General features: G+C 46.7%; 1 protein-coding gene across 1 annotated transcript in view; it reads right to left on the bottom strand.

Annotated features, from left to right (window-relative positions):
* Positions 1-1,582: 1,582 nt before the first annotated feature.
* Positions 1,583-15,050, bottom strand: part of LOC140530017 (uncharacterized) — a 35,366-nt gene continuing 21,898 nt past the window's right edge. The window contains exons 7-10 of the mRNA XM_072649165.1: positions 12,247-12,956; positions 7,600-7,726; positions 4,651-4,767; positions 1,583-3,001 (exon numbers count right to left, since the gene is read on the bottom strand). Of these exons, the coding sequence (XP_072505266.1) occupies positions 2,298-3,001; positions 4,651-4,767; positions 7,600-7,726; positions 12,247-12,956 (1,658 nt within the window). The 3' untranslated portion in view covers positions 1,583-2,297. The remainder of the gene's footprint in view (positions 3,002-4,650; positions 4,768-7,599; positions 7,727-12,246; positions 12,957-15,050) is intronic.

Here is a 15,050-nt window from a genome sequence, read left to right as displayed (position 1 = left end):
ATCCCCCTCCGTGAACAGTGGGGTGGCGGGGTGGCGGCGCCCAGCGGGGAGCGGGCGTGGGTCCCAGAGAGCGGCCTAGACATCAATCAGGAGACGGGAAGCTACGCAGAAGGCAGTAGGGGGCACGCGGGGGGCAACCAGGAGGCTACACCACAAAGCCGGCTCGGCTGCCTTCTCTTTCTAGTTTAGCCCAGCCTGCCTCAGCCCCAGAGCCATCCGCCCTGACCTGGGCACCCTGGGCAGCCTCTCCCAGCCCTGCTTTTCACCTGGTGCTCTGCACACAAACATCCCCCCACTGCTCCCGGAGCGGTGTGCCAGCCTGCAGCTCTCTGGCTCCCCCAGCAAAGCTTCCTTGGATCCTTGTTTTATCGGCAGTGACACGAGCTCTCCGAGGGCAGACTGCACGTTTTTGTCTCCCCACTGCCAAGCAGAGCTCCTGACACACAGTAGGCAATTTATAAATAAATGTTTGCTGCTTGAACATGTGTTGGCGTGAGACAGCCTCTGGAAGTCTGAAACAACTGCTATGAGAAATAGAATATGAAGCCAGCACCGAGATAAGTGACACGACTGCTGAGTGGGGGTTAGAATACAGTCGGAGTAAGATACTTCGGATTTTGTCTGGGGACCTGCCAACACGGTTTTGAAACTTCCACCAGATACACTCGTTGTCCCAAAGGCAGGAAAGGGCAAGGTGGACTGTGAAAACTGATGGCAGCTGTGGCCTGTTAAAGGGACTCAGGAGTGTGCAGGAAGCCGGGTCATGGGCCCTGAGGGCAGCCAGGAGTCACTGAAGCATCCCAAAGAGGGGAATGATGTGATGGGCTGGTGCTTGAGAAAAATGAATCATACAGCTGCATTCCAAGGAGCTAGCCCAGAAATTTGAGGCCGCTGGCGGATATCCCTTATTTTGAGCCTGTGATGTACACTCAGTTTTCTAGCAGACTGAATTGTGAATGTGATGTTAATTTCATTTTCATATGATTTTCACAGTTGTTTGATTGATCCTGACCACACACTTGTGAGGTGGGGCTACAGATATTCCTGTTTGCATTGTAGGTGCCACAACTGAAGTTCTGAGGTTAAATGCCTTTCCTGCGGTCACAGGGAACAAGATCAAACTAAGCAATTCAAACTCATGCTTCTCCAACTTCAAATCCAGTGTCTTTTTTTCTACAGCACCACGTCCTTCCTCTCCCACTGCAAAAACCTAATTTCCTCAGTACTACTCTTGTGGAAATGTTTCTACTTTTCCTCCACTCACACTGGTGAACTTTCCCAGCCCACTTTTCTGCCTGAAATATCTCCTACTTCCTTTTCCGTGCAGCTCAGAGTACTCCAGTACTCCCCAGACAAATCTTACTGGACATCCTCCGGACTGTTTGTGTCCATGGCGATGGCTGAAGAGGCTTCGGCCACATTCACTTGGGATTATTGCTGTTTCTTTATCCTCCTCAGGCTGGGAAAGCAGGGACTAGTTTCCCTCTAACCCTGCTCAGGGTAGTAGGGAGTTTTCCTCAAGTTGAGGAGACTTTGTGTAGGTGATACAGAACTCACCGACTCTTCATACAAACCAAGCTGCTCAAACTCAGAAACGTTTTATTTACTGTTGTGTCATTAACAAAATACAGCAAAAAACAACCACCTTAGCAACCAAAGACTCACATACAACTGTATTCATTCAAGACTACATTCTAGAAGGGCTACAAAGTGCCCATGTGGCCATCAGCCTTCTCTGTGCAGGCTGTCCCTGTCAAACTATTCTACAGTCACAAGCTTCTCTTTCAAGCTTTCAAGGGGAACTTCTTTGGTCTCCAGGAAGTGGTGAGTGAGAAGGGATTTGTCAGTGGAAAGGATACTGTGGAATCGGAAGGAATTTGAAGAGGTGATAACCTCATTCTCAGTTAAACTTGTTTTTGAACAAAATAACTCAGCATCCCAGTTTGATCACCAACTTTATTGGCCAGACTTCACTGAATAGTTGAAGAGCTGCCACATGAATAAAGTATTTAACTTCTGCTTGGCTCCAGAAAGAACTGAAAAACAAGTGGAAGTTATGGGGAGCCTGGTTCTAGCATAATCTAAGTAAGAACTTCCCCGCAATCAGAACTATCCCAGAGAGAATATGGCCTGCCTCATGAGGTAGTAAGTTTCCTGCTAACTACAGGGGCTTCCACAGAGGTCAGTGATGTTGTAGAGAGCCTGGATTAGATAGTATCTGAAGGCCCTTCCCACTGTAACTCTTTCACTTGGAGGGTGTATTTGATATCCACCCCTTGTATGCTAGAGGTTTTATTTTAACTCCAATCAAGGTCCATCAGTCCATACAGCAGGCCCTTGTAGTTCTGTTTCTTGGTGTGCACCTTAATGTGGGCTGTAAGCTTGGACTGCTTGGGGAATGTTTTATCGCACTCGCTGCAGCAGAATGACCGGGCCTTGCTATGTATTCGCAAGTGACCCTTCATGTCTGCTTTCAGGCGAAAACTCTTGCCACACTCTGGGCACTCGAAGGGTCTCTCCCCTGTGTGCAATCTGATGTGCTCAGTGAGATGACAATGTTTGGTGAAGCCCTTACCACATTCACTGCAGGAGAAAGGCCTTTCCCCACTGTGTCGGCGCTGGTGGGCCTTCATGTCCGCTTTCACTCGGAAGCTCTTGTCACACTCCGGGCACTGGAAGGGCCTCTCCCCAGTGTGCAGGGGCAGGTGCCTGAGCAGATGCCCCTTCTGGTGGAAGCTCTTGTCACACTCTGGGCACTGGAAGGGCCTCTCCCCAGTGTGCAGGCGCTGGTGCCTGAGCAGTCGGTCCTTCCGGCCATAGTTCTTGTTGCACTCAGTACAGAAGAAGGGCTTCTTCTCTCTGTGTACCCTGATGTGATTGGCTAGTTGAGACTTGTGGGTGAAGCCCTTGTTACACTCACTACAGCGGAATGGTAAGAGCCAAGATGAGTTCTGGTTTTGAAGGTTTTCCTGCTCTTTTGAACTAGAAGATCTAGAATTCCCTGGAATTAAAAACAAAAAATCCTGTCAATATTCATGGCTGTGCCATGTCAAGAACTAAGGTATTTACTACATTACAAAAACATACTTTATATACGTGTACATACACACACACTCTCAATTTCAAGGGGCTATTGTATCAACGAAAGGGTAGACTTCACACAATCCTTTGTAACCTATAAAGCATGATATAAATGTAAGGCATTAACATTTGTGGAAACAAATTAATTCCTTTGTGTCTTTAGCAAAGTTAGAAACTGACTCTGAGCTGTCCTAAAAATCCAAAATCTCACTGCAAGAGATGCTCGTTTTCCTCTAAATGCGCTTTTTCATTTCATTATCAGGACCAAGTACAGACTGCTGAGATCCTTTTCTTTACCCCCAATCTCTCATTACATGTGACAAAGTTAAAGATCAGAACCCACCTGTCTAGTAAATCAAGCCCTGTGAGTCCACAGGTTCCTCTTTTGAAGGCAGTCAGTAATATCAATTAAAATACTCAGGAAGGGTTGAATATATATGGCAGCTACGTCTTCCCTAGTTTCTGATGGGACTCATGGAAGTCAGACAGGGAGACTCAGGAACAGTGTTAATCTCAACAATTCTATCAGAAAGTTCAAGGAAGGTTTGTAGAAAGATCTTCCTCTGGAAGAGCAGTGGGTCTCCCGGACCTTATATATACTACCTCATGTGATTCTTACAGCAAGTCTGTGAGGTAATGCTTTATATGTTGTGTAAGCATTGCCATCCCCAATTATAGCCCAGAGAAATTAAATGGATTGTGGTCACTGGTACAGGTGGGAGGTTAACTTAAGTTATACTGAGTGCAGTGTGCTCCTTCCACAATACCAAGGTACTTCTCTTAGGGACCTTGAGGAAAAAAGGGATCAGGAGGAACCACCTTGTCACATTCTCCTTCCTTTGCAGATTCAAAGCTGACAATTCAATTTTGCTCCTGAGCCAAAGTCTGTTGAAAATGTTTTTTATTTCCCCCAGATTCTTACTGATATGGAACAAATGTTTCCAGCAAAACACTATGGCTACTGACAGAGGTGGATTACCTTTGGGAAAGGAAATTCAATGCTTAAGGATTTGTCTCTCTCGAGGAATAGTATTGTAGGCCTCCCCCCACCCATTTTTGCTACAGATATGTCAGTCAGTCAAAAGCAGGTCGAAGTTCCACTAAGAGTTGAACAGAACTCTATGTCTTTTCCTCTCTGTCTGGTGGAACTAACTAGGAACTTCCTCATCCTGAAATAAAATCTTCTGTTTTAGCAATCTAGTTCTTGGTTTATTTAGCCACTGGAAGGCAACAGTAAAAAAGAAGCCAAGACATCTTTCTATCATGATATTACAAATTTGACTCCCTAACCCATGACAGATTTCTTCTTCAGAAGCTAGAATTTCAGATTTCTGAAACAAGAAAAACAGGACAGAGCTCCTGTCTGTATGTGATCCACATGACGTTGAAGTTGTTTTGGGGTCTGGAGCTCTGGACAGCCAATCTCTTTATCTGCTCCTTCAAAGCCCTGTCTTGCCCTGACACCCAACTCCATCTCAGCTGGACCTGAAAGGACAATTTAAGTCCCAGAAGGAGGAAAATCTGCACATGTCATCCTTAGTGTTGTGCCTTTCACCTCTTCTCACTCACCATCAGTACTGGAACCAAGGGCCAGTTCTCTTGAGTCGAAGTATCCCCGATCTTTGATGAATGGCTCTTCCCCTCGTTCAATCTGGGTTATCAAGTCTGGTTTGGATATGGCATAGCCTGGACAAAGGCCACAAAAGAGAAATTAAATTTGTTTTTCTTTAGGTCACTAAAAGTACAAGTTTTGGGAACACTTATAAAAAATGGAAGTTTCCAAGTGCTACATAAGAGAATGACTGTCAGCATCCTTGCCATTAGGTTCCTAGAGTGATGCCCAACCTATCTGGCTCTAAGCTTCCCCTGAGTTAACTTCACATCTCTTAAAGTACAGTATTGTGTACGGTGACTAAATTATTTTTGTTTTTTGAGTTCCTTGATAGCCACTTGAGTTGACTTGAAAACCACTGGCTCTAGGTAAAATGTTTTCTAGAGTTCTGTTGGTGATAAATTTCCATTACCATCTGGCTCAAATGGATGGACTGTCCTGCTCAAAGTTAAGGAGTTGCCCCACATAAAGTCATGTTTATATGGTGTTTTAAAGTCTACAAAAACCCTATGAGGTGGACAGATCAAGTGTTATCATTCCCATTTTAAGCATAAAGAAACTGAAATGCAAAGAGATAAAGGTACTTGCTTGTGGTCATATTAAGTATAGGGGCTGAGACTTTCAACACAGGTCTGCTAACCCCAGTTCCTGCCCTTTTCAGTCAGTTAATAAGTGTAACCCTAACCTACTAAGTGCCAGGCACTGTGCCAAGCACTGAGGACACAAAAGAAAGGCAAAAGACAGACCTGCCCTCAAGGCGCTCATAGCCTAATTCGGGAGACAACAAACCAACAACTACGTACAAACAAGATACACACAGGATAAATCAGTGATAACCAACTGAGGGGAGGCTCTGGCAGTCATGGGGATTAGGAAAATCTTCCTGTAGAAGGTGGGATTTTAGCGGGGAAGCTAGGAGGCAGAGAAAGAGACAGTACAAATGCGGATTTTGAGTCAGGGGATGGAGTGTGTTGGTCAAGAAAGAGCAAGGAGGCCAAGAATATGGAGGAGTGAGGAAGGTATAAGAAGACTGAAAAGACTTCGAATATTAAACTGTGAATTTCCACTATACCAAGGTGTCTTCAAGCCTGACCAAGCCAACCTTAAGTTTCAAATGCAGTAGGATAGCATTGAATAGGGGAAGTCTGATGGGCAGTTTGCTGCAGTTCAGGTTTTTATCTTAACTCCTTCAAACCTAGCTTTCATTCTGCTAAAACTGGTCCCATGAAGGTGACTAGCTAAAATGGTCGGCCACTACTCATTTCACCTTCTCTTTGGGCTCTTTTCAGACTCTGGCAATCAGACCTTTTTTTTTTTTTTTGAAAATTCCTTGACCAGCCTCCTCTAAGAAGAATTTCCTCACCCTGGAGTTTCTCCTCTTCTGGACAGGACAGACATAGAAATCTTCATTACTTACAGCTGGTAGTGCTGGCTTCGCCTCATGACAACTCCTGCATCTTAGAATTTATTCTCGTACTATAATTCAGAAGAAAGTATGGCAGACTGGACAGAGAGCTGGGTAGGGAAGTCCCAAGAGTCAGAGCCTGTTACTGATACTGTCTGGGCAAGCTAACCTCTCTGAGCTTCACATAACTCTCATAGGCTGGAAGTTCTGGTACCAGAGGCAAGGGGGTGGGTGGGCAGAGGGCTGGATTTGGAGATGTAAGTGACACTAGCTGTGGGAACTTGGGCAATTTTCTAAAGTTTATCTGCTAAGTCAAGCCATGCATTTCCCCATCTTCACAAAATCTCAGCTCTTTACTATTACTTACACATGTATATTTATATCCTATGTTGTCTGCTTATGTTTTAGTTTCTTCAAAGAGACTACTAGTTCCTGGAGAGTTAACAGATTGTATGCTTTATACCGAAAATTGAAGAGAAGCAGAGCGGCCTAGAGCAGGGGTGTTGAAACTCAAATAGAAACAGATCCTAGGTGGCAGAACACTGATTTGGAAAACCACAAATTAACTTTATCTACATCGTTTTCTTATTTTGTTTCCTAATTACATTTTAATCTGGTTCCCCAATGAAAATGTTTTTAATACCTCTTGATAGATGATAGAGAGAACCGGACCTGAAGTCCAGAAGACCTGGGTTCAAGTTCTCTCTTTCTTCCCACCCCACTCCCCGTCTAACTACATGCGTACATATGTGCACACTCACATATATATGTATATATGTACATGGATAAATTTCTGTATATTTCCCACAAAATTGAATGTAGTGCTTTTCACACAGTAGGAATATATCTGTCAGTCATATAAGGTTAATTTTCCTTTATGGCACATAGTAAATCAGGAAGCCTGTGTAAAATTCTGCTTGCTGTTTTTGACAAAAAGGTTCCTAAAATTTATATAAAGCTATTAAAAAGAAAAAATGAGAAGATGCACTTCAGGATGGAAAACCTGAGCTGTCATTTGTTCTTGTGGGTATTCATGAGATATTTATAGAACTGAAAAGGAGATGACGATTCCAAATGAGAAAAGTGAGGTAACTAAGATTGGCCTGAGAGTCTAATCTTGAGGGTGAGTGCCATTAGCCAAGCAAAAGACAGACACCACGAAAAATGCTATAGGGAGGATATTTTACTTGACAGGATAGAGCTGGCATGGTGACAAATCAGACCTGCATGACAGCCTGAGCATGTACTGTAACCAACATCTCCGATTTCTAGGTGATCTTTGTCAATACTGATGGCAGATGTTATACGTTACAGTTTTCACTTGTGTCTTTGTATTTCTAGCACCTACCACCTTAATACATGTTATGAACTGAACTGAATTGAAGAACTACCTATCTGTATGCATCAAGCTCTAAGCACACAAGCTAGAAGAACTTTTGAGATCTTTTCCAGCATCTTATTCTATAAGACACCTTCAAACTTCCTCACGAAAATATCTTACCCAGTGAGACCAAGGTCTCATAATTGGTCCGCACTACCTCCTTGTAAAGCTCCTTCTGCCACTCCTCCAAGGTCCTCCACTCTTTCTCCGTGAAATACATGGTCACCTCATCAAACGTCACAGGAACCTGGAACCACAAGCATGAAACACATTGACCTTCACTCTTCACCACTACCTCAGAAACAGCTTCTTACTTAAATCCCATTTTGTATCTTTCCTTTCTCCTCCTCAGTGAACCATCCTTTGTAAAAAAGAAAAAGGAGGAAAGCAAAGCAGTTCAGCAAGACCAGCCAACACATGGAAAACGAAGAAGCGTTTGTTAAGTGCTTATGATGTGCCAGGCACACTGGCAAACACTGGGGATGGAAATGCTCAACACAATTGACTTTGTCCTGGGGAGGATAACTCATAAGGGGCTGGTGGACAGGCAAGGGTGTCTTGGCAGAGAAAATCACAGGGATGGTGAGTCATAGGGTCACTAACTGACACAGTTCCAAGCAAGAGTGCACGACTCCACGTTGGAAGTTGGGGGTGTTGGGTCCAAGGCAGTGCAACAGGCAAATGGCAATGGCATATGACAACATGACCCCCAGAGTCCCTTACTCTTGAAAAGAGGGGAGATGAGTGGATTTTCCCAGTTCTTCTTTGGGGTCATTACGATTTAGTTATTTTTATTCTTTCCATTTAAGTTGTTACTATTGTGTATATTGTTTTCATGGTTCTGATGACTTCACTGCATCAGTTCAAAAATCTGCTTTCCATTTCATTTCTTTCACATTTGGTGAATGTTACAAACTGATTCCCACAAGATGTATTTTTGTCATTTTAAAGTTGACTTCGCAGCTCCCAAGAAGGCTTGGGGATGAATATATCTTCCAAGAAAACAAGGGCTCTTTTCTCAAATGCAATAATGATGCTGCTGGCAGATGCTCAAATAAAGTGACTTACATTGTGAAAAAACCTGAGACCTGCTATCCCAGGGAGACAAAACTTTCCAGGGATACCTGAGAGTTTGGGGAAAGCTTTCTCTTCATACCTGTTTCCTCATCTACATAATAAGGCAGTTGCACCACAAAATCTTTAAACTTCTTTTTGGCTCTAAAATAAGAAAACCGTTCTCATCCTGCTCCTCTCTATCAAGCCCAACTCAGGCCCAGGCCCCCCGATACTAATCCTCTTGCCATCTGAACCCCTGCCCTGGGCACCTCAGCACAAGATGCTGTTTATGCTTTACTGAAAACATGGAGACCATTTACCCCAGACTCCCTCTACATTCTACATACTAAAATCCCTATAATATCACACTCCTTCTCTCCTCTTTTGCTCTGCAAAGTCACAACCTCCCTCCAGTGTTCTCAGGGAAGCTTCTTCCACCAACTCTTGTCATTCTCTTATTTTCGCTCTCTCCTTATCCTGGCTCCTCCCCTGCTGCCTATATTTAGATCTCACTCCTGTTTAAAAAAAGAATCTTCACTAGCTCCTACCGTCTCCTCACTTTTATCTTGTCCCCTCAATTCTTGGCTTTCTATACTCACTGCTGCTTCCTTGACTCCTAACCACTTCTGCACCTCACCATTTAGCTCATCCTATTCTCTGTTACATCCTTCCCCAGTTCCCATCCTCTTGGCCTCCAGGCAGCGCCAGCACGTGATGACACGCCCTCTCCTTTGGGGGTTGATGGCTCTTCTGGTGAGCCCCTTTTGGTCTAACCACTTCTCAGTCTCTTTGCAGGACTGTTTTCGAAGTCCTGCCCCATGTGAGAATATTTTAGGTTTTTGTCCTGGGTCTTTTGTTCTACACTCTCTTACTGATCTCACCAGTTTGTGTATGTCAACTCTCTTTTTGTATAGATAATTTCCCAAGCTACATATACAACCTTCCTATGTCTCCGGAGCTCTCATTCCATATCATCTGCTTGCAGGAGATCTCCACTTGGATAGTTCATAGGTATCTCAAACTCAGCATGTTTAAAACAGAATGTGCTATCTTTCCCCCAAACCTGCTCTTCCTGGTAATGTTTCTATTTCAAAGGTACTTCAAACCACCCTTCCAGAAAACCTAGGAACCCAATGCTGGAGCCATCCCTGACTCTTCCTCATTCCCTGAATATCTAATTAGTCATCAAGTTCTCTGTGGTAAGTCACATGAACAGAATGGTTCCCTTCGCTTATTTAGTAGCAATCAAATCTTTCTAACATGTTGATGACAGATAACAAAATAAAAACAATGAGCATTTAAAGTTGTAGGAGGGTCAATTAGGGAGCCAGACATAATTCAAGCACTCTGAAAGACTGATCCATACAGCAAGAAAACTGGATAGAAATAAAAATATTTTGGAAAGGGAATGAGTAAATCTGAGCAAATTCAGTATGGAAGATGACGTCACTTTGTCCTTTGCTGAACAGGATCCAAACACAGATTTATGAAGTGGATTAATAATTTCAAGCATAAAAGCTGTGGGAGTCAATTCCTGTTCTTTTAAAGGGGGAAAAAGGTTTGTGAAAAAGATCTCTGAGTACTTTCTAAGAGCCCTTGACAAATAACTTAGCTGGATTGCTTCTCCTAAAATCTCAAATCATTCATTAAAGCCTGAGTGTGGTTCTGCTCTAATAGGAATTCTATTGCCTTCACTGTGTTAGTGCTGATTCACTTTTCAGAGCGTGTGCAGTATTTACCTGAGGAATCCATAATTCTGGTCTTCAAAGCTGAGTCATTTATTCTTCTCCTATTTAAGCAGCCCACTACCTAAACAACTCCAGTGGCCCCCTATTACCTCTAGGATGAAATATAAAGTTCTCTCTCTGTTTGGCATGTAAACCTCTCCACATGTCCCCTTCCTATCATTTCCATTTTCACATGCATTACTCATCTCCTGGCACTCTGACATGACATTCTTCACAAAGGACGTTCCATGTCCGATCTCCATGCCTTTGCACTGGCTGTGCACCTGCCTGGAATGCTCTCCTTCCTCATTTCTGCCTCTTTGAATCCCTGGCTTCCTTCAAGACGCATTCAGCTCAAGCATTCATCTTCTAGGGGGAGACCTTTCCCGTTTCTACCCTGCGACCCCCAAACTCCAGTTGTGAATGCCTTCTCCTTTAAAGTTACCCAGTATTGCTATATTTATGTGCATTGTCTCCTCCATTAGATATAAGTTCCTTGAGGGCAGGGGCTGTTTCACTTTTGTCTTTGTACCCCCAGTGCTTAGCAGAGCTGCAGCACTTGAAAAGCAATCAAAAAAAATTTGATTGATTTGAAAGGTAGTCTCTGACGGGGGCAGACAAGACAGGGAGTAGGCAGGAGAGACCAGTGTGGGCAGTGGGGTCCAGGAAGGCTTCCTGAGCAGGTGAATCTTGAGCTGGAACCCTTTGCAGGGGTGTCCAGGGCTGCAGGAAGCCGGACTGGCAGATGAATGGCGGAGTGCCTCTGGTGCCAGAACTCCTGGATTGACAGGTACCAATCACACTCTAGTGTGAACCACCTGGACAGGGCATGCTTGAGCAAGGCGTGGGCCACCCATCTGAGAACGTCCCCCTGCCCAAGGCACCTGGATGCTGCTTCTGCTACACTTTTGGGGGGTGGTATCACTTGTGGGGATCCGTTTTCCCGCTGAGGAGCCTGCGAGGGGAGGCCTTCTGAAACCCCTGACCCAGGCAGTGAACAAGGAGCTGGGGAGCGCACAGTCATCGAGGTAGGGGGTGGGGAGCAAGGGGTATTCCAGCTCTGCACCTACACCAGCTTCGGCTCAAACTGGCAGCCGACGCTGCCCGCACACGCACTCTACCCAGGGGCCTTCTACTGATCCATAACTTTCCTAGTTCTGGCTTTGTTCTGAGCAAGAACGCCAAAATCCATTTTATTTTAAATACCTCCGCGGGTATTTAGAAAAGAACCTCCTAATAAGGTGCTGGCTGTTAACTCATCATTTAAAAACGTGGCGGTTCTTGGCAGCTGCTGGCCCTTGGGCACTCTCTACCCCCAGCGTTATCTGGGCGAGGCGGGCATCTCCCACGGGCACTGCTAGATGCCCTCGAAACAGGTCAGCGCCTCGGCTAACAGCGCGGTGTGTTTGCCTTCGTTACCCGGACAATCGGAGGGTCACTGCCTTAAGATGGACGGGGAAGACCCCCTGCTGGGGGCGGACGGGGCGCTCCGAGCTCTACTTCACGGCTCGCGCGGCCAAGAAAACCCAGCCCACGTGGCCTCCCGGCGGGGCCGCCCCGGCAAAGCTGGTTCGGGGCCTTCCCCGAGCCCCTTCCCCTCCTTCTCCCGGCGCCACGGCCAGCGTCCCCCCGGCCCTGCCCTCCCACCCTGAGGCTATGGGCCAGGAGATGGGCCACGGGGTCGGGGAGGCCTGGGTTCAAATCCCGCGTCAGTTTTGGGTCATTGGCTCTGACTCCGTCTCTCTGGGCCTCAGTTTCCCCTTCTGTAACACGCAGGCTGGGGCCTCCACGGCTTCTCCCAGGTCCCTCCCAGCTCGGGATCCGGGATCCTCGGGCACCCGGCCCAAGGGCCCGGGGGCTGTCCCTCCCGGAGGCCGCGGGCCCTCTCCGAGGGCTCCGCCTCCCTCCCGCCTCTGGTCCCGGGCCTCCTGCCCCGCCTCCGGCCTCTGCGGCCCGGCCCCGGGCGGGCGGGGGCCGGTCTTACCGGAGCAGGCACCCCCGGGGCCATGGCCTCTTCGTCTCCTCCGGCCGGAGCCGGGTATCTGGCCGTCCCAGAGCGGCTCTGCGCTCCGTCCGCCCGCCAGCCCCGAGCGCCGGGAGCCGCGCCGCACCCGGGACACGTGCCCAGCCGGCCGAGGGGAGGGGCCGGCCTTCCGCGCCTCGAGACCCTCCAGCCCTCCGCCCTCACAGCGCCCCCTGCGGCCGGAAGGAAAGCGCCCCTGAGAAGGACCCCGCCCCGCCCCTCCCGCCCGGGCTTCTCCCGGCCCCGCCCCTCCGGCCCGGGCCTCTCCCGGCCCCGCCCCTCCCGTCCTGGCTTCTCTCGGCCCCGCCCCTCCCGCCCGGGCTTCTCCCGGCCCCGCCCCTCCCGTCCTGGCTTCTCTCGGCCCCGCCCCTCCTGCCCGGGCCTCTCCCGGCCCCGCCCCTCCGGCCCGGACCTCTCCCGGCCCCGCCCCTCCCGTCCTGGCTTCTCTCGGCCCCGTCCCTCCTGCCCGGGCTTCTCCCGGCCCCGCCCCTCCTGCCCGGGCTTCTCCCGGCCCCGCCCCTCCTGCCCGGGCTTCTCTCGGCCCCGCCCCTCCTGGCCGGGCTCTCCCGGCCCCGCCCCTCCCGTCCTGGCTTCTCCCGGCCCCGCCCCTCCTTCCCCGGCTTCTCCCGGCCCCGCCCCTCCCGTCCTGGCTTCTCCCGGCCCCGCCCCTCCTTTCAAAAAGTTTCTCTTAGCCCCGCCCCTCCTGCCTGGGCTCGCCCATGGCCTTGTATCCTTTCCTTCCAGTTCTGACCCACTGCTGGCCCGCATACACCACTTTTGGTTCGTTGGAAAAACAAAACAAAACAAGATAAATTTAGTAAATACCTACTATGTGCAAAATACACAGTACTAGGCACTAGAGAGACAGAAAAACCCGAGTCTGACTTCAAGAGCTAACATTCTACTGTAAGAGATAGGAGAGATATACATACACAGCGATGCGTAATATTACATATAAAGACATATGTACTGTTATGCATTGTATATATGTATATATACATCAATTTAAAGAGCCTCCGCACTGATTTAAGTGCTGAGAACGCAGAAACAAGTTAAAAAAAACAGAGGCAGTCCCTGTCTTCAAGGAACTTACAATCTAATGCACAGAGTGAAGGGGGTGAATAGATAATATCTGTGTTAAAATGAACACTATTCAGACAAGTAGTTAGATATGCGAGGGTAAGGAGGAGGAAAGGGATCCAGGGAGTCTCTAATGTTGGGAACCTGGCGAAGGGATAAATTGCTGGTGCCTTTAACAGAAATAGGGAAGTGGGAGAATGAAGGATAAGCAGAAATGGAATGATTTTCATTTTGAACATGTTGAATTTGAGATATATCCTGATGAAGATATGAAATCAAAGAATCTCAAAGGTGGAAGTACTTCAGTGGCCATTTAGCCTAACCCATACTTGAAATGTGATCCCTACTGAAATGTATCTGACAAGTTACCATTCAGTGCCTGAAGACCTGCAACATGGTAGAATCCATCACCTCCAAAGGCAGTGTATCTCCCATTTGGATATTTCTAATTGTTGGCTTGTTTTCCCACTTCAAGACTCAATTTGTCTTTTTGTAACTTTCATGCATTACTCCAAGATTTGTTCGCTGGAGCCACGAAGAAAAAAGTGTCATTCATTTTCCAAATGAAAGCCCTTCAAATTATTTGACAGCTGGCTATCACATTCTTCTGAATTTTCTCTTCACCTGGCTGGCAAAACCCCTGTTAATGACTATTCTTCAGGTCCAGCCATCCAACTAGTTCTTAATCCTTCCAACTGTACCATAGTCTAGCACTAATTTCATCTGATGCTTTTATGGCATTAAGTTGGTACTCTTAGCCATCCTTGTCCTCTAGATACTTTTCAGTTTATCAGTGTCCTTCCTAAAACACACTGCCTATAACAGAAACACATATTTCAGATGTGGTCTGACTAGGGTCCAGTATGGTGGGATTATCATCTCCTTACTACTCCTCTGAGTGCTTAATTTTAGCCCAAGATCACATTACATTTTTTGACTGCCATATCACAATCACATTATTGATTCACTAGATTTTCCATATCTCTTTTAGACAAAATCCATCCAACCATGCTTCCCTTATCTGGAGAAATTTTTTTGGTTCAAATTGTGCTTTGATCACTATCCCTTGATGGAAGAGTGTCCCAAATTGTGTATCCAAGTCATGACCCCCTTTCCCACCAGACGACAGTTCCATACTACATTGCAAATAATCCATGTATCCAAATGGCTATCAGACAGAAATCTAGAGAAGGTGTAGATATGAGAATATATGCCAGATAATATTTAGAGTGAATGATCCCTCTCACTGAGAGTGAAATATCTCAGCTCAACCAAGAACGTCTCAGATCTCAAGTTTCTAGTGTACCAAACTGGGGTCAGGAACATGACTGAGGGAGTGCTCCTTTACATCTTGGCTTCTACCATGAGTTTTTTTTTTTTTCCTCTAGGAACCTGAAGAGAGTCTGAAAAAGCATTCTTTCTCTCTGCAAGCTGGAAGCCTGAACAAGAGGATTGCTCTTCTCTCAAGCTCTCACCAACTCCTCCCTTCACTAAGGCAAGAACCTGAGTTTTTGTCTTTCAAACTGCTTGTGGGTGATTCCAATTCAGGTGATCACACCGTTAGCACCCCTAAACAATTAGGTAACCCCACTCAACTTTCTTTTCCTTCTCTCACTAGCATCTTTCTCTTATAATTTTATCTTTTTTTACTTTTTTTGTCTTACCAACTACTTTCTTCTTGAGTC

This window comes from Notamacropus eugenii, chromosome 1 (assembly GCF_028372415.1).
Source record: "Notamacropus eugenii isolate mMacEug1 chromosome 1, mMacEug1.pri_v2, whole genome shotgun sequence".
NCBI lineage: Eukaryota > Metazoa > Chordata > Mammalia > Diprotodontia > Macropodidae > Notamacropus > Notamacropus eugenii.
This window is presented reverse-complemented; position numbering and strand designations above follow the sequence as displayed.